This window comes from Taurulus bubalis (genome assembly GCF_910589615.1).
Source record: "Taurulus bubalis genome assembly, chromosome: 11".
NCBI lineage: Eukaryota > Metazoa > Chordata > Actinopteri > Perciformes > Cottidae > Taurulus > Taurulus bubalis.
Window position 1 is genome coordinate 8,558,515 of NC_136599.1, and position 19,699 is coordinate 8,578,213.

Here is a 19,699-nt window from a genome sequence, read left to right on the forward strand (position 1 = left end):
TGCAGTTGTGCAAAGATCATGTAAAATTAGAAAATATATCACTGTATCAAAAACAGTTATCTCTTCTCAAAGTCAGTAAACAAAACTGCTCATCCAAGTCCTTCATTCATTCATCTGTGTGGATCGATCTGCTGTACGTTATAACTTTTATAGAAATATGTGACTGTATATACACGGCCATTGTTATTTTTAATTCAGGTTCATTATTTAAAAAAAGATTAATTAGTTAATGTTGAGGATGAAACTCCCTTGTGATTTTTTGGCAAGAATATCAGTGATTTGTTTGTTCTGCACCTCAGAACCAGATTAGATGCTTTCCAAAAAGGTAAAAGTCCCAACAGCTTTCCACCACATTCAATATTTTCATGGGTGGAAATGACTTTGCAAATCTATCAACTGCTTCAGTCAGATAAAGTCAGATAAACACTGACCGTAATGTATTTCTTGATGTTCAACACATTTCATGACTGCAACTCTCCCATTCTCTTTACAATTAAAAAAGATGTGATGATGAAAATGGAGGAGGAGCATTCAACAGACAATGTTTCTTCTGCTTATTTTCATAAAACAAACTGCATATCTTTGCCCGTAGGGTGTCATCTAAATCCAGCTACAGGCTTTTTTAAATTCAAGCAAGGGAACCCAACCAAACTGTGGGTGACATGCAGATTCCAACAAAGAGAACATCACTTAAACCTCAGGCAGTAGCAGTAAGTATATTTGAGTAACGAAATAATGTACGACTAATAATTTGTTCTCTAAGGCAAGGCATGACCACGGAATCACGAAGACAGTATGTCAAATCTAGGAATCTTATGAGAGGGGATATCCAACAATGAGCAAACTGTAATGAAGTCAGCATCGCTGTGGCCGTGCCTGCAGAGGCTGGGAGTTGTCTCAGATTGGTGTCGTCCCGTTCGTGCTGGCGGGCCTGCGTCCTCTGCTTGCACCCCTGCGGCGAAGTGAGTGGAGGGCCACAGCACAGCAGCCTCTCAGCAGGGAGCCGATGTGATACACCGGCAGGACTTCCCGCGACGCCCCTCGACACAGCCACGCCATGGTTGGGACCGCTGGCATCGCCAAGGCCAACAGATCCACGAGGAAGTAGCGACTCCAGTGGCAGAGCTGAGGGGAATGCCCGTCTTCATTTCTACCTTCAGCGTCATCCCCATCCTCCTCCTCTATGTCCACCGCTATAGCGTCCTGCCTCTCTGGGAGGGGAGCTATAGAGGGGGGCTGGCAGGTGTGGGGCTCTGCTGGCGTCTTGGTTACCTCCTCTGGTGTGTCGGGTCGTAGCGGCGCCACGCTGTATGAATGCTCGGGAGGGAACGCGGCAGGTAAAGACGATGGAAATGGATGTGGTTCTGAGGGGGAGACGTCCGCTGTGGCTAAAGAAATGATGCTCAGCTCTTCGAAGACGCTTTCCTCACGCAGCCAGGTCATGGTTGGGCTGCAGGCCTGGGAGCGCACCTCTGGTTTCTTCTCTGCTGCAGGAGTCGGGATAGAGATCGGGATCGGGATATGGATAGGGACAGGCTCAGGGGCAGCAGCAGTTTCCGCTGTACCCGGGGCCTCCTCCTGGGGTAAATGCAGGAACAAGTGATGGTGAGGGTGGTAGCTGTTGCCACTGCACTTGCAGCTGCTGCTACTGAGGGTGTGGCAGGAGTGTGACATTGGCAACACCGCCCCCCCACTGCACAGCCTTTCGTAGGTGGAAGCGCGTGGCAGAGTCGGGGGCCCTCGCATGTGGCCCTGTGGAGGCTGCTGCTCCGAGAGGAGGGCCGCCTCCAGGAGCAGGTGGGTTTGTCCGGCTGGGCGAGGCGCTCTGCTGGTCTCGGGCGCATTGGGGCCGTGCTCCAGCTGCAGGGCCTCGCTGCTCAGGCGGGTGCGGGCCGTGCTGCGGCTCAAAGTGCTGGCTGGGGAACAGCCACAGGAGCGAGACTTGCCCCCTTGCCGAGCTGCCTGCAGCCCCGAGTATGGCTTGTGGTCATGGGGGTTTTGTTCGCGGACACTCAGGTTGGACTTCACTGTAACAACCACCTCCTGAAGGTGCTGGATCTCCTTGCGGGCCTCTTTCAGCGCCAACTGGGCCTCCACGCGGTGACATTCCTCCTCTATCCAGTCCTCCTGCATCCTGTACAGTTGAGTCCTCAACTCATCTATTTCACAGTCTCTGATAAAGAGTAAGGGGAAAGTGAATGGCGGCGTTTTCTCTCTCTTCCAGAAACAAACAACAGTAATTAGCAGACAGGACCCCGAAAAGGATTTTTAAGGAGAAAAAGACTCACCTGTGTTGTAGTCTTTCCACGTTGTCCCTCAGCCTGGATCGCAGATGTCGTATACACACTTCCTTCTGTTGCAGAGGGGTAAGGTACTGCTCCGGGGTCGGCGGCCTGATCCCATGGTTGTCACTGCAGGCTGTGTGCTTTGCTTGTCGCCTGAATCAACACAGTGTAAAGTAATGTTCTTAACCACGTGGAAGAACAGTAAATTGTGAGTCCGGTTGACAATAAACAAATGGTAGTGAATTGTGAAAAGCCTGCTCTGATAGACGTCTGTACACGAGGAACAAATGAACCCTTGTGCTGTTGAATATGACCCTGAAGGCTTATTAGCATATTAAAGATAAAGCACTAAGAGAATTGTGTGATTAATACCATACCTGGGTGTGGTAGGATATGTCCGCGCTGTGGGGCTGCCCTCTGCTGCCCTAACCCGACCGGGATAGGTGTGAGTACTGGATGTATCACTATGGGAATATCGCCCGCTGCAGCCTCCAGTGCCAACTGAGCGCCTTGAAGGGAACACATTGCATTATGTAATGAGTAAAAAAAATATGTCTTGCATCATTCTGAAGCGGAAGTTGTGCAAAAGATGCAACAGTACCTGCGCTGACCTGAGGAGGGTTTTCGACTCGGCGTGAGCGACATTGATGTGCGAGGGACTCCCAACCTCTCCACTGCCGTCTCTAGAGAGGGACGCTAGGAGCCCTCACAGCTGGACCGCAAGAATAGAGACAAAAACACACGCAGATCAGCTAATAATCATCTAAAGCACAAATATCCCCCTGGAGCATACTGCGTGTGGCCATAATGTGCTTCTTCACTGGAAGTCAATGACAATAACGCAACCCTAGCCCTAATTTAAAATAGTCTACGGCAGCAGCAGATAAAGCCTCCTTTCTGCGCGGACACAAAAGGGGAACAGTGAGTTCAGTGTCGGTGCAGCTGCGTCTCTCTGAGCGACGTCTTGCAGAGCTGCACATAAACATGATGAACCGTCACATGAACTGATGTCAAAGGGCAGCAAAGTGAATGTGACATTATGGTGACAAAACTAGAGCAGTGTAAAGGGTCGTAGGGATCCTTCAAACTGCTCTAGTTTTGTCCCCTAATGTTAAGTTTTACTTTGCTGCCCTTTGATTATCTTTAAAAAAAAAAGATAATAAAAAATTCACCCTTGTGCAGAGACGTAGAAAGCGTTTTAGAAAATCTGAAATATTTAGATCTATTTAATTGGATCTTTTATGTTTAATTTATTCTGCAAATTGTTTCATTATATTATCTGTAATGTTTGAAGGTAACTGTCTTGTACAAGCGTATCAAAACTAAGTATTAAATACTGACTGAAAAGAGGTAAATATTGAATGCACTTTTTAGGCTTATTTACTTCAGATCAGATATTTCCTATTCCAAGTTTTGTCTATCCTTAGACTGTTTTATTTCAGCAAATCTTTATATTCTGTTAAATTCTGCTGCAATGAGCAGTTTGATACTTATTGTTAAATGAAAAAAGGGTCAACACAGGTTTATATTTCACAAAGTTTAGTGGCTGCGATATTGATCCCTCAAATAAGTAAACTAGTCAATGCAACAATATCATTTAAAATACAGTGGTAGAGTGCCAGTAAAACACAAGTTACAACATAAGTACTGTAATGCTGTAAAATATGTAGTAGATAGTAAAAAAATAAAACTCCCAACACAGAGGACGTGACCTCAGTGGTGGCCACGCCTCCTGTTCATAAATAAAAGTAAGTCAGGTCGCTCTGTCAGCACTCCAATTATTGAAACGTGTATTTCTATTTTAAAGCAGAAATGAAAGAAGAGGACAAAATGTTCTCATCCTTCTTGAACAGTACTTTCAACCTGCTGATCTTTAGGCCTGAATCCGCTGATGGATACATCAGTGTCACGGCTGCACACATAATAATATAATCTCCTCATAATGAAAAGTCGAAGCGAAACAGACGCATATGAATTCATTTCTGTCCTATATTTAAATTCTAGGACGACGAGACGGGACACCTCGCCTCTCTCTCTTCTGTCTGCGCAACAAGTGGCAAGTACGTTATTGGTGAGAAATACGCAATCATCTTACGTAAGAGTATCAGTGTTGTGTGGAGGCGAGCAGCACCATATAGAGCAGAGGATATGAAACTACTTCAGACGAGATAGTCAGCTGATGATGCCGAGGTGTTTCGGGATAAATAGCAGAAGGTACAGGGATGTGTCCTTGAATAATAATTATGGCATTACATTGCAGGACCCTCCCATATCTGTCGCCTACAGTAAAGCAGTGTTAGATAAGCATGCAGGTCTGATGTGATGACTTTTTTCTTTTTTTTTTTAAAGCCTAAAAAGTGTCATCATTGGTTTGCAGCCGACTACAAAGGAGTCCCTGAACAGAACACCGAACAACCCAGCAGGTACTTTCCATAAAAGAGAACGCATCTTCTGATAGAAACAGTTGAGTAACACGTTAAGTCCCAGCTGTGCAGTCCTAAATACGGGTACTTAACAAGGATAATACTAAGGACAGTTTCATGGTGCAGCTGTGCACCGCATGTACAAAAACACCGACACAGCTGGTTTGAAACAGACCTTCATCAGACAACACCATCCCGGCAGGTGGAAGTTGCGCATCGTAGAGGAGCCTCGGTTCCCGCCAGACTTGATGGTCGATGAAGAGTCCCTGGTGGCAACAGGAAGAAAAGATGCTGCCGATGCTGACGCGAGTCCATCCTGCAGCCATGAAGCCCGGAGATGAAATGAGGCAACTGCGTCTGCTGCATCGGTGCTTCTTAAAGTGACAGCGGAGGGGATCGCGAGGCTTCATCTGGCCCAACGCCAACTGCACGGTAGTCACCGCTGGGGTCATATTTAGGAAGCCCATTCATTTGTAAAGAACTACTGAAGAATAGGAGAATATGGTGATGAGCATCCAGTCAGACTGGTGCGCCATATAAACGCCTCAGATGATGGATGAGTGTGCAGAGGAGCGTTCACTGACTAAAGCTGGAGAAAACGTTGTTCCTTAAAGATAGAAATACATTAAAACCCACATCTATGTATGTGATTATTTTTAATACACATTTACAATTTCAAAACAAAAAACACTTTAAAGATTGAAATTCTCGACTTTTTACATAATGAACTTGAACGAGTGGGAAGTGGGAATGTCACTGAATTCCAGTTTTGTAGACATTTTGTAGTCATATTCCAATATTATGCGTGGTAAAAAAAAAACTATGTTGCTGTCCCAAATGTGTGATGTCAGGCCGACAATTAAAAATTGATTTCATTTGAGACTATTACCATTTAAGTCACCTTATTTGTTGTTAAGAGTACAGAGCAGGACTGTACAGAAGTACTGTACGGAGTTTTTATGGATTTAACCTGCAGGAAACAATTAGAGAAAAATGTATATAACATCTTAACCACAAAAATGACAAATATATGAATTTAGTTTCATATGCCAAACTCCAGTAACATCAAATGTATCCTGCAAGCTATAAAAATACAAACGCATCTCTAGTAGACATTCAGTCTTGTGTTTGGCATCGATACAAGGAACAGTTTTAAATATTATCTCTACTTTAACCTAATCATTTGCAACATTTGCTAAGAAATGAACAGACATAACAGGCAGGTCTACATTGTCCCGTTCCTAATAAATAGAAGAGGAGCCGGTGTAAAACACGAACTGAACACGCAATAAATTTCAGTCCAAACATATCACAAGAATAACAATATAACAATAAATAGATAAATACTTAAAGGACCTTGTAGATCAAGTAAAAAATGTAGGGATGAGAAACTCATATCTGATGTCAGAGGCCTAAAAAAGTCTGACAGAGTTTGTTAAACAACATGTTCCTCCACTGATACTTTCCCAATTCCTCACAAATGAGTTGAGTGCTGAGACCAAGCAAAATAGTCTTTACAAGTTTTGACACACACACACACACACACACACACACACACACACACACACACACACACACACACACACACACACACACACACACACACACACACACACACACACCGATGTGTGTGACGTATCATTTAAAGTGAGATTCTTCTTTTCAAACTGTTTTTCACTATTTAGCCCCGAGAAACTGACATAGTAACACAAACATGTGCTACTTCTGCACAGGGCCGAGCAGAGAGAACCAAGACTGCAACTCAGTCATTTTAATAAACTGTATTGTGTTTTACTAATTGTAGAAATTGGGTCCAGGCGTGGCAGTTATGTCCTCATAGGGTGCCCTCTGGTGCAGGTGAAGGGATTTTAGTTTCTTCAGAATCAGGAAGCAGAAGAAAGTGGTTGCAGTCTGGGAGCGAGCTCCTCCTTCACAGAGAGCCCTCAGGCTGAACGTGGCATCACTGTTGCTCTGGCTCTGCCAACATACAGGAGAGAATTTAATCCCCACGACACTATCCGTAATCCTGCCCCGCCCTTGCATTTAAATCCCTGTCCGCTGGGACTATAGATGTGTATCTGCCATTCAATGTTAAATAGAGCAGGGGAACCACTGCCTAACATGGAAACAACAGGTCCTGTGTCATCAACATACAAGCTTTACCCAAATATAATATGTAAGAGTTGGTAGTTGGTGTGACTGTGATTTGAATATTTCTTTTACGTCCTTACTTTTAGAATGTACAGAAGCTTCTGTGTTCGTCTGGTTATCCTCCTCTCCTCGAAGTCCTGGCTGTTCAGCATAGACTGCAGGTTAGAAAAGGTACCGTATTTCAGTCAGTGATGCCGGGAACATCTCCAAAGCAGCGTGGGCAGCACAAAATTAGCAGCTGCCATCTGGCAAACACTGATAGATTTGTAGTTTGTTTACTGTACCAGCCATTTTAAGTTTAATTTCATTCCAAAGATACGGCCAGTGAAACTGGAGTCCAGCAGAGTCTAACTTCCTGCCCTGTTTCTATTTGTGACTGTGTGTATTTACAGGCACCTGAGTGTTGAGGAAAGTTGACTGAGTCTCCTGCTGCATGCAAGACGGATGGACAAACATGGAGTCCTCTGATGGAAGCCCTGGCTGTGTGAACTCCGAACTGTTGTTAACCTGACACGGCACAGATTACAAACCAAACATAAGAAAGGTAAAAGAACGTCACGAATGGGAAAATAATAATTTATCTTAGTCCGACGCGCTAAGGCTTACTGGAGCGGGCTCGGAGTAATCCTCAAGTTTATTGTCATTCATGTGCTCGAGGTCGGTCAGCTCGACGTTGTGTGTTCTTTCAGGATCTATTGATGAATTGACGAAGCTGACGTCGTCTGTAGTGAGGCTGCATGCGTCCCTCTGAACTATACAAGACATAATTATGTAGACTGCATGTCACAAAAGGCAGAACAGAGGACGTTCAAATAGAGAGATTTTACTTCATAGAAAGTTTCCAACCTTCTTGTCCAACCTGCCGCATCCTCTCCACCTCCTCATGCGCTATATACGATTTCACCTGGAAAATACTCTTGGCAAAGAGCTGCAGGCGGCAAAATTACATTGAACGGTAACGGCAGTAACTTTAATTGAATGTTGACTATGGATTGATCCGTTGTTTTTTTAAGATAAAAGACCAACATTGCGGTAATTTGTTTATCTTCTTACCTTCTTTATCTGTGGAGCTGCTAGAGTTGAACACGGCTCTGCAAAGAGTTTGTCCGCTCCGCCGCTCTCCTTCCACTGCATGAGCTGCAGGGTTGGTGGGGCCATGTTCAAAGGAACAAGCAGATCGGAATCGTCGAGAAGCTGCCCTCTGATGGATTCATTGGTCAGCTCTTTAATCTGGTCCACAACCAACTTGCGTTTCCTATTCCCCCTCTTCTCGGAGTTTGCTGAAAAGAAATAGTCGGAGGTCATGAGGACGCTTGTTTTGCTGCATCAGGTATCAAGTGTTTGGGTTGGCTCTCTTCGTATAGCAATGTGATTTGTGAGTTAGAGGATTGTTGCGCCTACGAGTGATGGTCACAGGGTCAAGTGCAAAGGCCTCCTCATCGTTACTAAGCAGGGTGGTCTGATTCAGTGTCGGGGTCTCCATCCCCGTTATTTCACAATCTGAAAAACAAATGGAATCTGTGTTGAGATTGAATGCAAGTCTGAATAAAAACATATTCCGTCTTGATAAACAAAACGCAACACGATCCAATGCGCAGCTGTACCATCAAACAAAACTATCATCTACACACTGATGAACCAGTTGAAAATACAAAACATGGCATAGCACTAATCATTTTTAACTACTATTAAGCAGCTGTTGAAATGGAGTGTGCGTTACTTTGTTAGAATAAAGGATGTAAATAGTTGAAATAACTGATGATGACACGTCACCTTGTTGATGATTTAGTGTAGAGATTTCTGGATGTATTTCTTGAGGCTCCTCTAGGATGAAGTCAGCGTTATCACCGGAGTGTGTCAGGAAGTCTACAGGGTCATTCAAAATGAAGAGAAACAATCACTCAAAGTTTTGAATAAAGAAAAGAATCACCGATAGCATAACAAGTGCAGATATATACAGCAGCAGAATTCCTTCAGCTGACGGCAAGATAAAATGAATAATAAATTAAAGACCAACTTTACAATAACTAAAATATTATTTGCTGATTTAGGCCGTGTTGTTGGAACTGCTTGCAAACGTGTGTGAGCAAATTTAGAGGCTGGGATCATTAGTCTCTTAATAAACTACTATGATCGGTGTTTTGTTACATTTTAAATTACAATGTCAGAAACAAACAAAAATATTCATATAATCTTACTTTCCATTTTTAAAGATTTATTTAAAAGTTGAATAGCAATAAAGGCCTTTTTACGCCTTAATGTTTTAAGGATCCACAAGAACCCAGAGTAATTATTTTTGGTATTTTAATGTAATCTGTAGCAGAAGTAGGATTGTCTTGCTACAAAGCAACACGATGGATGAATGAGTGCATAGACAATCTTTTTCTTATTTGATTATCATCAATCTCAAATGTTTTTTATTCTTTGTGTCCCAATTCAGAGACTAGATACTTAAAAGAGGATGTGAAGGCAAGGTTGAATTTCAGCTTCCTCCCCAAATGAGACGGTTTAGCCCCACAGAGATCAAACCTACACATCGCTGTGCTTGTGCAGTCCTACTTGAGAAGTCCAATACTTCAGTTTATTGCCCTAAACTGCTGACAAAGTGCAAACGCCACAGGGGAAACTGGGACAAGTTCCAGGATGCCTTGATATGAGTTCTGACATTTTACTGAAAGACATGATAGATGACTGGTGAATTGTACCAGACTAACTGTAAATGTATCCATATATTTCATTTCACTTTCTTTTAATGCCTTCTGATCCATGACATATTCAGGATCCTGAAAAGAACAAACTGTGGAAAAATCGGTTTAAGCGTGTTATGACATAATTGGTACACAAAAGCTGACTTTGGAGGATCCAGCCCTTGAATTGGGTCAAAGCAATCTGGTGTGTGTGCTTCTCTCAAGTAAAATATGGCAAAAACTTAGTTTGATTAATTTACAATCCCTACCGAGTAGGTCATCTGCTTTATTCCCATCCCCAAAATCATCTCCATGTTGAGCTAAGCTCTGGAAGCTCATATCCAGCAGCCTATTCTGGTGGCTCTGGGACTCATCTCCTACTCATCAGAGCACAAAAGCAGAGGACATTTTTGTTATTGTCAACAAATCTCACAAAACAAGACATTAGTCTGTCACTTAATGTATTTCCACTTCCCAAGCCTGTCTGTGGAAATCAGCCACTGAGCACATTCATTACTGCAGATGTACTTCTTTAAAAGCCGGTAACAAATGTTACTCAATCAGGGGTGAATAACTGCTGAGACTTTTAAGCTGTGGATTTGGTCTGCTGGCAAGAATTTACTGTTGCAGTACCTAAAGTCATCACAATGAAACAACACATCAGCTCCTCGATGGCCCAGAGGAATAATATACAGTATATATACTGTAAATTATTCCTCTGAGCCATTGAGATATATATATATATATATATATATATATATATATATATATATAAGGCTTTGGCTACACAGTGAAAACTTGTAAGTAGCAGGAATAAAGTAATGCTGAACATACCAAACGGCTCCAAAACATGAGAACAAAATGGTTCTTACCGAAATCTACTAAATTGAGAAAGCCACTTCCAAAGTCTTCTTTCAGAGTGATATCTTCTGATCGACACTGGTTCAGTGAAACGTGGTCCACAACATCGATGTCACTGGTGTCCCAGTATGAAGAGAACATAGTGTGGACACAGACATAATACTTATTTATAAGGCTTATAGAAACAATAGGTTACCAACATGTAAATGAAAGGGTTAACTATCAGAATTTAAAAGTAAAAATGATAACTTATAAAGTCAGTTAAATTTGTAATCCAAGCATTAAAACTTAAATTTGTCATGGAATGCATCTTTAAGTATCCGTTTTCAATTATGGTCATTTGAGAAGATCAAAAAGTATACGCTGTTGTATTGTTTATATTGCATTTGTGAATAAGCATGTGCCTTTTAAAGTGCCATGTCTTGAGGACATGTCTTCAAGAAACCTGAATCTATAAATGTCAGGTTGAGATTTGTCGGAGAAGAGAAAATGGTACCTTGGATGTGGCAGCTGGGAATCAAAAGACGTGAAATCTTCAATCAAAGTAATTGCTTTTAGGGTTGCTTCAAGCCCCTCCAAAGGCATATCTGTCTGACCTGGTGTGTTGACAGAGAAACAGCGTAAATAAAATACAAACAAATACTGCATTTAGAACTAGAATACGTAAGAACAGCACTCATTTTTTAGCTGCATACATATAAGCCTATATTCTGTCTCTGTCCTTTCAGGACTGTTTATTCTGTGTGATAGTTCACATGAGGGAAACTATACATGTCCTCCTTAAATAATGTAGTACAGCAATTATGTCTATGTCACCCTCTGGTGGTTGTCCCCATTAGAGAAAGTTCATTAGGTACAACAATATGAAACTAAGTCTGCCTAAAACAACAATCCTGCAATAAATCCTACCTTTAATGGATATTATATTCAGTTTCAGGTAAAAACTATTTTAGCGTTGTTTACTCAACTGCATGATAATTTTTAACCAGCCATAATTAACATTCTAGCCAGTCCAATGTCTCTACAGTTGACACTGACACAAACAGGACGTTTTACCTGGCCTGAATGCAATTTTAATTTTAACCAGGGCATCATTGCAGTCTGCAAGGAGATACTTTGTTTTCCTGGAGTAGATCCTGACCACACCAACAAGCAGATGACTTGAGGTCCGCAAACCAAGTTTCATCTACAAAGATCACACACATCTCAGACAGCACTCTCACACTTTAGGCGCAAGTTATTTCAATTTATGGTGTTTTGTGGATGCGTTTTTACTATTAGTTTTACCTTCGCGGAAATTATGTCTTTGATGTTTTTTTCTAAATTACATTCAAATACATGGGCCTTTGTGAGTTTCCTTTCCCAGTGCGCTGCGAGCCAGATCTTGGCGAGAGGCCCCTTCTTGGAGGTGAAGAGTTGAGTGTAGAACATCATGTTGGAGGACCGGAGCTAGCGTTAGCTGTCACCTGTGACAAACACAACACTGGCTGTTTAATCACTTCCCACGTGTCTGATAAATCTGACCATGCTCCTTTTGAAGGACATTAGAGTAGTCAGTATAAAAGGTTCTGCCACTCGAGCTTGAACTTCTCAGGTCGAAGTCGGATAACGTGAGCTAACGTTAGCTAGCTTCGTTAGCTAGGCGGTTCCCTAAACTAGCTAGCTACGGCGGCAGATGAGTATTTACGATATAAAAAAAATGGCGTAGCGTTAATATAACTTGATACAGTTAATATGTAGGAAGAAACGTGAAACTGCTGCTGTAACGATAAGTCATTATGCCCATTTACTGAGCTAACCAGACACCAGAAATACAGCCGAGCTTACCTTAACTTTGAAAGTGCCGCTTTTAGACATTTGGAGCGTGCACATCAGCGCGAGGACGTATCCAGGCAACGACTTCCGCCCCGCCCACAAAATAACAGCGCAAGCACACAAAAATATACGAATGAAGAAATATTTTAGCTCTATGTAAGGGAAATCCGAGGGAAATCAAACTAGAAAAACAGATCAGTGTGACTAACCAGGTTCACTAACAGGTGTTCATAATGTAATATGACTTGTAATCATACAGCATTTAAATGAAGGGAGGTCATGTTTAGTAGTTCATTGTTTAATTTGTGGAGTGTTTGTTAAGCAACACAATACATGGAGAATAGGCAAAATGAATGAGGTCACTCACCACAAAGACAAAAAAAAACATGTCGATTTGTGCCAGGCAAAGAGGAACATAAAGCAGCTCGTGAACATATTCAAGGAAATGAATGCTGGCTGAATTCCAGTAATGCCTGTTTGCTTGCTGTGTGGCCACTAGATGGTAGTTTAAATCCACACTGGTGTCGTCGATAGTACATGCATGTAAAGTGGTGAGCCAAGATATTGTTTGTAGTTTATGCAATATCTATTAAGCTGCAGTAGCTAGTACCATGTCGACTTCAAATGCCCTGCACGTCGACACAGCAGGTGTTTCCATATGATCCTGTCTTGGCTGTTCAGACCTCCAGTCAGGTGGAAGTCTGCTGAGCTGTAACTCCATTTGTGTGCACTAGAGGGCGGCATTTGATACATTAAGGTCACCTAAACACAGTGACTCATGCAGGCCACTGCAGGAAGAAACAACCAACAACCTGTGCGTTGTTGTCACCATTAGAGTATGAATCCAACAATCTGCATATGAGCTAGAATACAAAACTGATGACCTGATCTTGATCACACATGTAGGCTGTTAGCACCTGTCTAAGAGCAGGAGAATCCTGTGTCCTCACTTTTTCTCACAAGGCTGCAATGTGCAAAGGCCATGTCTGATTCCCTAATGTCAATATACTGATAAACAGGTGTGGGTGTTGTAGTGCAAAGCGTGGATCTAACCTTGAGGAACAGACAACCGGACATTTCTCACAGACATTTCTCACGAACACTATTTCCTAAACTGACCTCGCATAACCTGAACTCTCGTAGACATGAAGAATAATGCAGAATATCTACAGAATATAAGGCCAAATCTCAAGATTTAATTAATCATGGCCACATTTCAGTTAGGTCTTCAACTTCCAAGATGTTAATTGAGGACTAATTGGTTCAGGAAAACTATAAATACTGATGCTGCATTTTTATATTTGTTAATTTACACTGTAATGAATAAAGCCTACAGTAAATGCTATATATGTTTGCAATGCAATAATACAATGTGTAATGTAATAATACAATCTACTGGGAATAAACACGACTGTTCATATAAATCAAATTTTAGTCATTTAAAGCACCATAGAAGAGGATTTGTTCTTCTTAATGCGCTTTATCCAATATTTTTTTGGACATTTAGGTCAGACTGCAACCAAAGATTATTTTCATCATTGATGAAGTATTTTCTTGATTAATAGTTTTTAAACAGATTAGTTTATTCTTTATTTCAGTGCATTCATGATGAATAGCTTCATTTCAATGAATGCAGGAGATGAATGGACTTCTCAGTCATGAGGTAGGATGAAGATGAAAAACACTCTTTCTCTCTTTTTCTCTCACACAAACATACTTAAGAACAACAATGACCTTCAGGTCACCATTGAGGCAGCAATGTCAGGCCAAGAATTATTAATATGGCAAGATAACGTTGTGTTTCATGTTAGAGCCTTGGGCATAGTGTCAGTGTGGCTGCACAAGTATGGCGGGTCATGGCCTGAATTTCAGGAGAGTGAGACACAGGATAAAGATGGGGATACAATGTGTTTGAGCTTTCACTCTGTGAACTCCGCTGTCATTATCTTTAAAATGATACTTGAAAATGTATCATTTGGATGCTGTTCTTTTTTTTCCTTCCTTATCATGTTTTAAATGTTTCCATTGTGAGAAAAAGCTCACACTGGCTAAAATGAAAAAGCTCACACACAATATTCACAATAATAATAAAAACTGGACGTTGAAAAGCAATGCTTTAGATTCATGGGTTTTGGAAAAAAAACAACAATTACTGTGTGTGTGTCCATGAGCAATGTGGCCACCTTCTCTCAATGTTTCGTGCCACATTGGTTTGTTTTCTTTTAATTCCTTCTCTGGCTGCATATCAATGCTCGCCTCGGGTTTCTTTTCCCAGTTCAGTTCATCTCTGATAGAATTAGATACATTTTATATTGTAGATGTACACATTTCTGTATTTCTAAAATGTAAACTCTCTTTCTTTTTTGTGTTTTTGGATGCACATGTGTATTATCTTCACAGGGTTGGCAACCCCACAGCTGTAGCTTTGCTGTCATCACAATTTTGGTCAGTGTGCTCAAAAATGCTCCTCAGAAAATGCTGTCTCAGCGGCAAAGAAAAATAAAATTATGTTACAATAACATTACAGTCCATTAAACGAGTAGTCTTTCACCTCCCGGAGAGAGCAAGCTCACAGATAATCTACCAAGTTAAACTGCTCATTAATTGTTGAGATGAATGTTCTTTTAATGGATGTAAGTGTTGTACCTCTGACAAACAGATTTGTCTGTTTCTTTGCGACAAATTATTGGATGGATAGACTATTTTGCAGCTATTTATGCTTGTTACTAGAGTAATATGAAATATAATGTTGTCTCAGCTTGTGTTGATTTGACATTTGACAACACTTTCTCCTATAATGTAGTCGTGTTTTGAGGGTATGCCGTACATATGCATATTTGGTGGTGTTGTCTTGTGAAGCATGATAATATAAATCCTTATATTCTGCAGATATTCTCCATTACTCTTCATGTCTATTAAAGTTCAGGTTAGCGAGGTCAGTATAACACAGCTATGCAGCTGGAGTTGGTTGTGTCTATGAAATGTCCAGTTCTCAAGGGAAGTCAGTCACACGCCTGCGCACATTCAACACCCACAACTGTTTATCAGTATATTGACATTAGGGAAGCAGACTGGTCGTTGCACGGTCCAGTCTTGTGAGAAAAGATGAGAACACGGGATTCTCCTCCTCTTGACAGGATGGAGCAAATCAGATGTTGGGACGAGGCGAGACGAACCTGTGACGACAACCTGTGTATGAAAGGCCCCACTTCCGTTTGTGGGGCAGTTGTTCTGTGCCCAACCTGCGTGTTGGCTGTACCACTCACTGCTTTTGCAATTGCAGCGCTTACTACTTTGCTTGTGATCATTTAGTAAATAAATATAGAGAACGAGAGAAGTTGTTGAACTGAGTTCTTCCAGAAGCTACACCAGGCATCCAATAATGATCAGGCATTAACAAGCACTAAAGCTTTGGTCTAGAAGAAGAGTGGAGATCTGGAAGTGTTGCACACACACCAAGGAATGTTAAATAGAGACAACACCAAGGGTCTGCTAATAATAGATTCCTTTTGTAGAAAAATAGATTGGCACTCAATTTGAACCTGGAGAGACCTGAAGTTAATGATTAATGTTAATGTTCCCAAAGCACCATGTCGCTGACAGATAATTAATGAGTGCAAAAAAAATGTTGTCACGTATGTTTGGTAGGTAGGTCAGTAAAATTGATAAAAATAAAATATTTCTTACTTTAATTTCTCTTCTGCAATGCTATTTACCATTTCCCTTAAGCCGACAAGATTAAATGAAAGGATTGCAAACACTCTGAGCCATGGCTTTCTGTTTCTCCAGAAAAATCAATCAATGGTTTTATTTCTTTCGTAAATAAAGCTGCACCACAATTGGTTTTGATAATGCTTTCAACACACAGTTTTGTTTTTTCTTTATTTGCATACATGAAGCCACAAAGGACAATGCCATTCAAATGAGAGCAGATTTAACGATAGCAAAATTATGCTTGTGTTCTGATTTCAGGGAAACTAATTGTCAGTCTTTTGATACATATTTGCAGGATCAGACGTGTTTTTTTTTAAAACGGACTTCAATCCAAAGTAACTTATTTTAGTAAATGTGCAAAATTTAGCACAAAAAATAAAGAGTAAAAAATCTATATATAATCTAATATGCATTAGAGATTATAGACACTTCTGTGTGTGCCCCTCTTTCAATGAATGATAACATCAATAAGAAAATAATTATTTGTAACCAAGGATCAAACATTCTCACAGCTATGAAAATCAAAAATAAAACTTCCCCGTTCCTTTTGGTTCCTGAACAGACCTGAAAACATCCAACAAGTACTGTGTGAGTATTAATCTAATTTAATCAATACAAAGAGGGTCTGGAGAAAAGAGGGGTCCCACAACTAACACAAGGCTTAAGGATCCCCCAAAAGAAAGACAGTTCTCTCAATTTCAGTCAAAATAAATGCCTAAACATGAGGTGATACTGACCTCTAGTTATATATTTTGTTCGAACTCTGTTTTCCAGATTTTGGCTGTCAATCCACAATAGAATGATTGCAGGCTACATGACAGTGGAGCCTCTTTAAATGATATTCCAAATCGGTCAAAATGGACAAAATGTGGATAGAAACATTTAAGGCCATGGGGGGTACTTGTTAATTTTGGGTTGAGTACTTCACCTCCAGCTGTCAGCATATAGCAGTTGTCCTTTTGTGTGATGAAATCAAAACAGATTTCTGATCGTCATTTTTCTTGGTATCACAGGAAGCACCATAATAAACAATGTCTTCATCTCCTTTACAATAATTCTACATCACTATTTTTCTCATTATGTGTTGTTGTTTGCCCGACACTGAACGCGGTTTATCCTGACATAAAGCATTATGTTCCTGCTGTAATAGATAATAAGCTGCTTTGAAATACCACACTTTGAAATACCACACGTTGCCTAATTAACCTTGAAAGCCAGCAGGACGCCTCCTGTCTCGTTTTCTTTTTTTGCCCCTGCAAAATCCAGTTAAATTTCACATTAAAATGAAAACTGGAACCGAGCTGACAGACGTAGGCATCAAGACATTTCACGCCTACATTTCTGAGTCAAATCTTTTCAGATGACGTAAACCCAGTGTGGATTCTTTGAATCAAAAGCATTTCTCTCATAAAACGTTCATTCCTAAGTGACTTTCAGGACGGATGCCATTGAAGGTCCTTGCAAGCCTGTTTTGTTATTCTATTGATCTTGTTGACGCACACTCATTTTAACTTGTGCAGGCCCTTTGTTGTGTTGTGGTCCATGCCCAGTATTTCCTCTGTCTTTCGAAGCACCTGTCCTGTCTGGTTTGCTTCATGGAAGAAGGAGGTTGTCCCACTAGAGGAAATCCGCCTGTGGTTTGTCAGAGAGCTGGCTAACTGTCTCCTCTCTGTATGTGGATTCAGTCAGCATGCAGGCAGTCCTTTGGGGTGTTGTCACATGACACGGCGCTGCATTCTCAGTGCAGTGCGTACACGCCCCGTAGCTCTCCTGCTGTCCATTTGAGAAGCGCATGGAGACGCTCACGTCCTTGTTGCGCTGCGAGGTCGATCCAAAATGTGCTTTCGGATCCGACTGTGGACTTCCCCTGTAGATCCTCTGTCGCAACATAGACGTGTCTCTGTAGAGACACTCACGGAAGTTGGGCTTGCACAGCAGGTAGACCATAGGGTTGTAGATGGTGGACGATTTGGCAAACACGGCGGCGAAGGCGAATGCATCAGGAGGAACCAGTGTGGCGTCTCCGAAAGCAGCCCACATGGCCACGACAGCGTATGGAGTCCAGGCACTCAGGAAGCCGATACACACTGCTACTGACAGCTGTGGAGAAGAAACACATGCCAAAACATGACATGTAGAAGATTGATTTCTCCTTTATTTAGTGGAGAAGTAAACTAATATCTATGGAACCATCTTGTTCCTTATTGCGCAGCTAGCTACATATGCATGGGACGATTCTACAAAGATGGAGCAAGTAATCCGCAAAACATTTCCACAACCGTGTATATTTTATTGTCTCATATCCTGGCAATTGCAAAACCTGACGCCAGTCACACAAAAGCAAAACACTCATATCCTCTGACCTTGACGATGAGAGCGTGTGCATTGTTGGTCTTGGTCTGCGGTGACACATGCTGCTGCACGGCCTGACGTGACCCCCGCACTGTCAGCAGAATGAACGTGTAGGAGAGGAAGATGATGGTGCAGGGCAGTGCGTAGCAAAAAACGAAAAGGCAGACGATGTAAGACAAGGCCGAAAACTCGTAGTTAGGTGCGTGCCAGTCAATGCAGCAGGCTGTGCCGTAAGGCTCAGGGCTGTAGCGTCCCCACTGCGCCAAGGGCCCGACAGCAAACACGGACGCGTAACACCACACGCCAACGACCAGGAGGCGGGCGTGCGACGAGGAGAACTTGTTACCTGATCAGACAGGAGGAGATACAAAAAGGTGCTTTGAAGTTATTGTGGTATTTTCTTCCCCACTCCTTAAATGTATTGCTGTGCAGCTTTGTGATTAAAATATGTTGTGTTGGCAACGTCATGCTCATCAGTTTAGTTAATCATCTACTCACCGTGGTTGGGGAAGCAGACTTTAAGGCAGCACACTAAGGAGAGGGCCGTGAGGTTGGTCAAGCTGCAGAGACCGAACAACACTCCACACATGGCGTAGAGCTGACAGGTGATTTCTCCAAACAGCCACCTGTATATAAAGACATGTGATGGATAGGCCTGCGACTAAGTATCCATGCTCCCTTTTTATTGCACTCTGTTTCATGTTTATCGTTAAATGTTCTTTGCACCTCCGGCCAGGACAAATTCCTTGTATGTGTAAACGTACTTGGCAATAAATGGTTCTGATTCTGACAATCATTTTTTATTATCAATTCATCTGCTGATTATTTTCTTGATTCACTGTTTGGTCGATACAATATTAAGAATTAGGGGAAAATGTCTCAACTCCCTAAAGCCCAATGTGACCTAATTCAATGATTTGAATCAGCCCAGGAGTCCAAAACCCAAATATATTCAAATTACAATGATATAAAACAGAATAGTTTTCATTCAGAAAGTAATTTGATTCTTAAGAATAGAAATGAAAATAGAAAGACAAGGGGGGCATGTGAGATACCTGTGTGTAAAAGCTGATGGTATGGCCAGTGGGAATAAAGAGAGCGTCATCCCAAGGTCACTGATGGAGAGATTGATGATGAAGAACTCAGCTGGCTTCAAGGTCGACCGCTTGTGATACGCAACAAGTAGCAGAATGCAGTTGCCCATGAGGGAGAGTACACCTGTAAAACAAAGAGAGAGAGAGATGGATCTGGGCTGGACGTGGTGCGTCTGTAGGGATTTGTCAGTCATGCACGGAGTCAGAGATTGTTGGGTGGACTTACAAAAGACGCTGTAGAGAGAAGCCATGAGGATGTCGTGCTCCTCGGAGATGGTGGAGGCAAACACAGCAGATGCGTCTGAAGCATTTCCCAT

General features: G+C 41.8%; 3 protein-coding genes across 3 annotated transcripts; all 3 read right to left on the reverse strand.

Moving 5' to 3' along the window:
* Positions 1-897: 897 nt before the first annotated feature.
* Positions 898-2,930, reverse strand: snpha (syntaphilin a; the record flags this gene model as incomplete). The annotated part of the gene is made up of 4 exons (XM_079226775.1): positions 898-2,173; positions 2,289-2,438; positions 2,663-2,794; positions 2,887-2,930. The coding sequence occupies 4 exons, from the start codon at positions 2,928-2,930 to the stop codon at positions 898-900; spliced, it is 1,602 nt and encodes a 533-aa protein (XP_079082901.1).
* Positions 2,931-6,502: 3,572 nt separating this feature from the next.
* On the reverse strand, positions 6,503-11,841 carry rad21l1 (RAD21 cohesin complex component like 1; the record flags this gene model as incomplete). The annotated part of the gene is made up of 13 exons (XM_079226508.1): positions 6,503-6,685; positions 6,940-7,014; positions 7,256-7,366; positions 7,466-7,611; positions 7,706-7,787; positions 7,913-8,139; positions 8,261-8,375; positions 8,628-8,725; positions 9,816-9,923; positions 10,419-10,522; positions 10,904-11,003; positions 11,464-11,593; positions 11,695-11,841. The coding sequence occupies 13 exons, from the start codon at positions 11,839-11,841 to the stop codon at positions 6,503-6,505; spliced, it is 1,626 nt and encodes a 541-aa protein (XP_079082634.1).
* Positions 11,842-17,553: 5,712 nt separating this feature from the next.
* Positions 17,554-19,699, reverse strand: opn7d (opsin 7, group member d; the record flags this gene model as incomplete). Its single annotated transcript, XM_079225547.1, has 5 exons — positions 17,554-18,036; positions 18,300-18,634; positions 18,787-18,914; positions 19,344-19,506; positions 19,609-19,699. 5 exons carry the CDS (start codon positions 19,697-19,699, stop codon positions 17,554-17,556), a joined length of 1,200 nt encoding a protein of 399 aa, XP_079081673.1.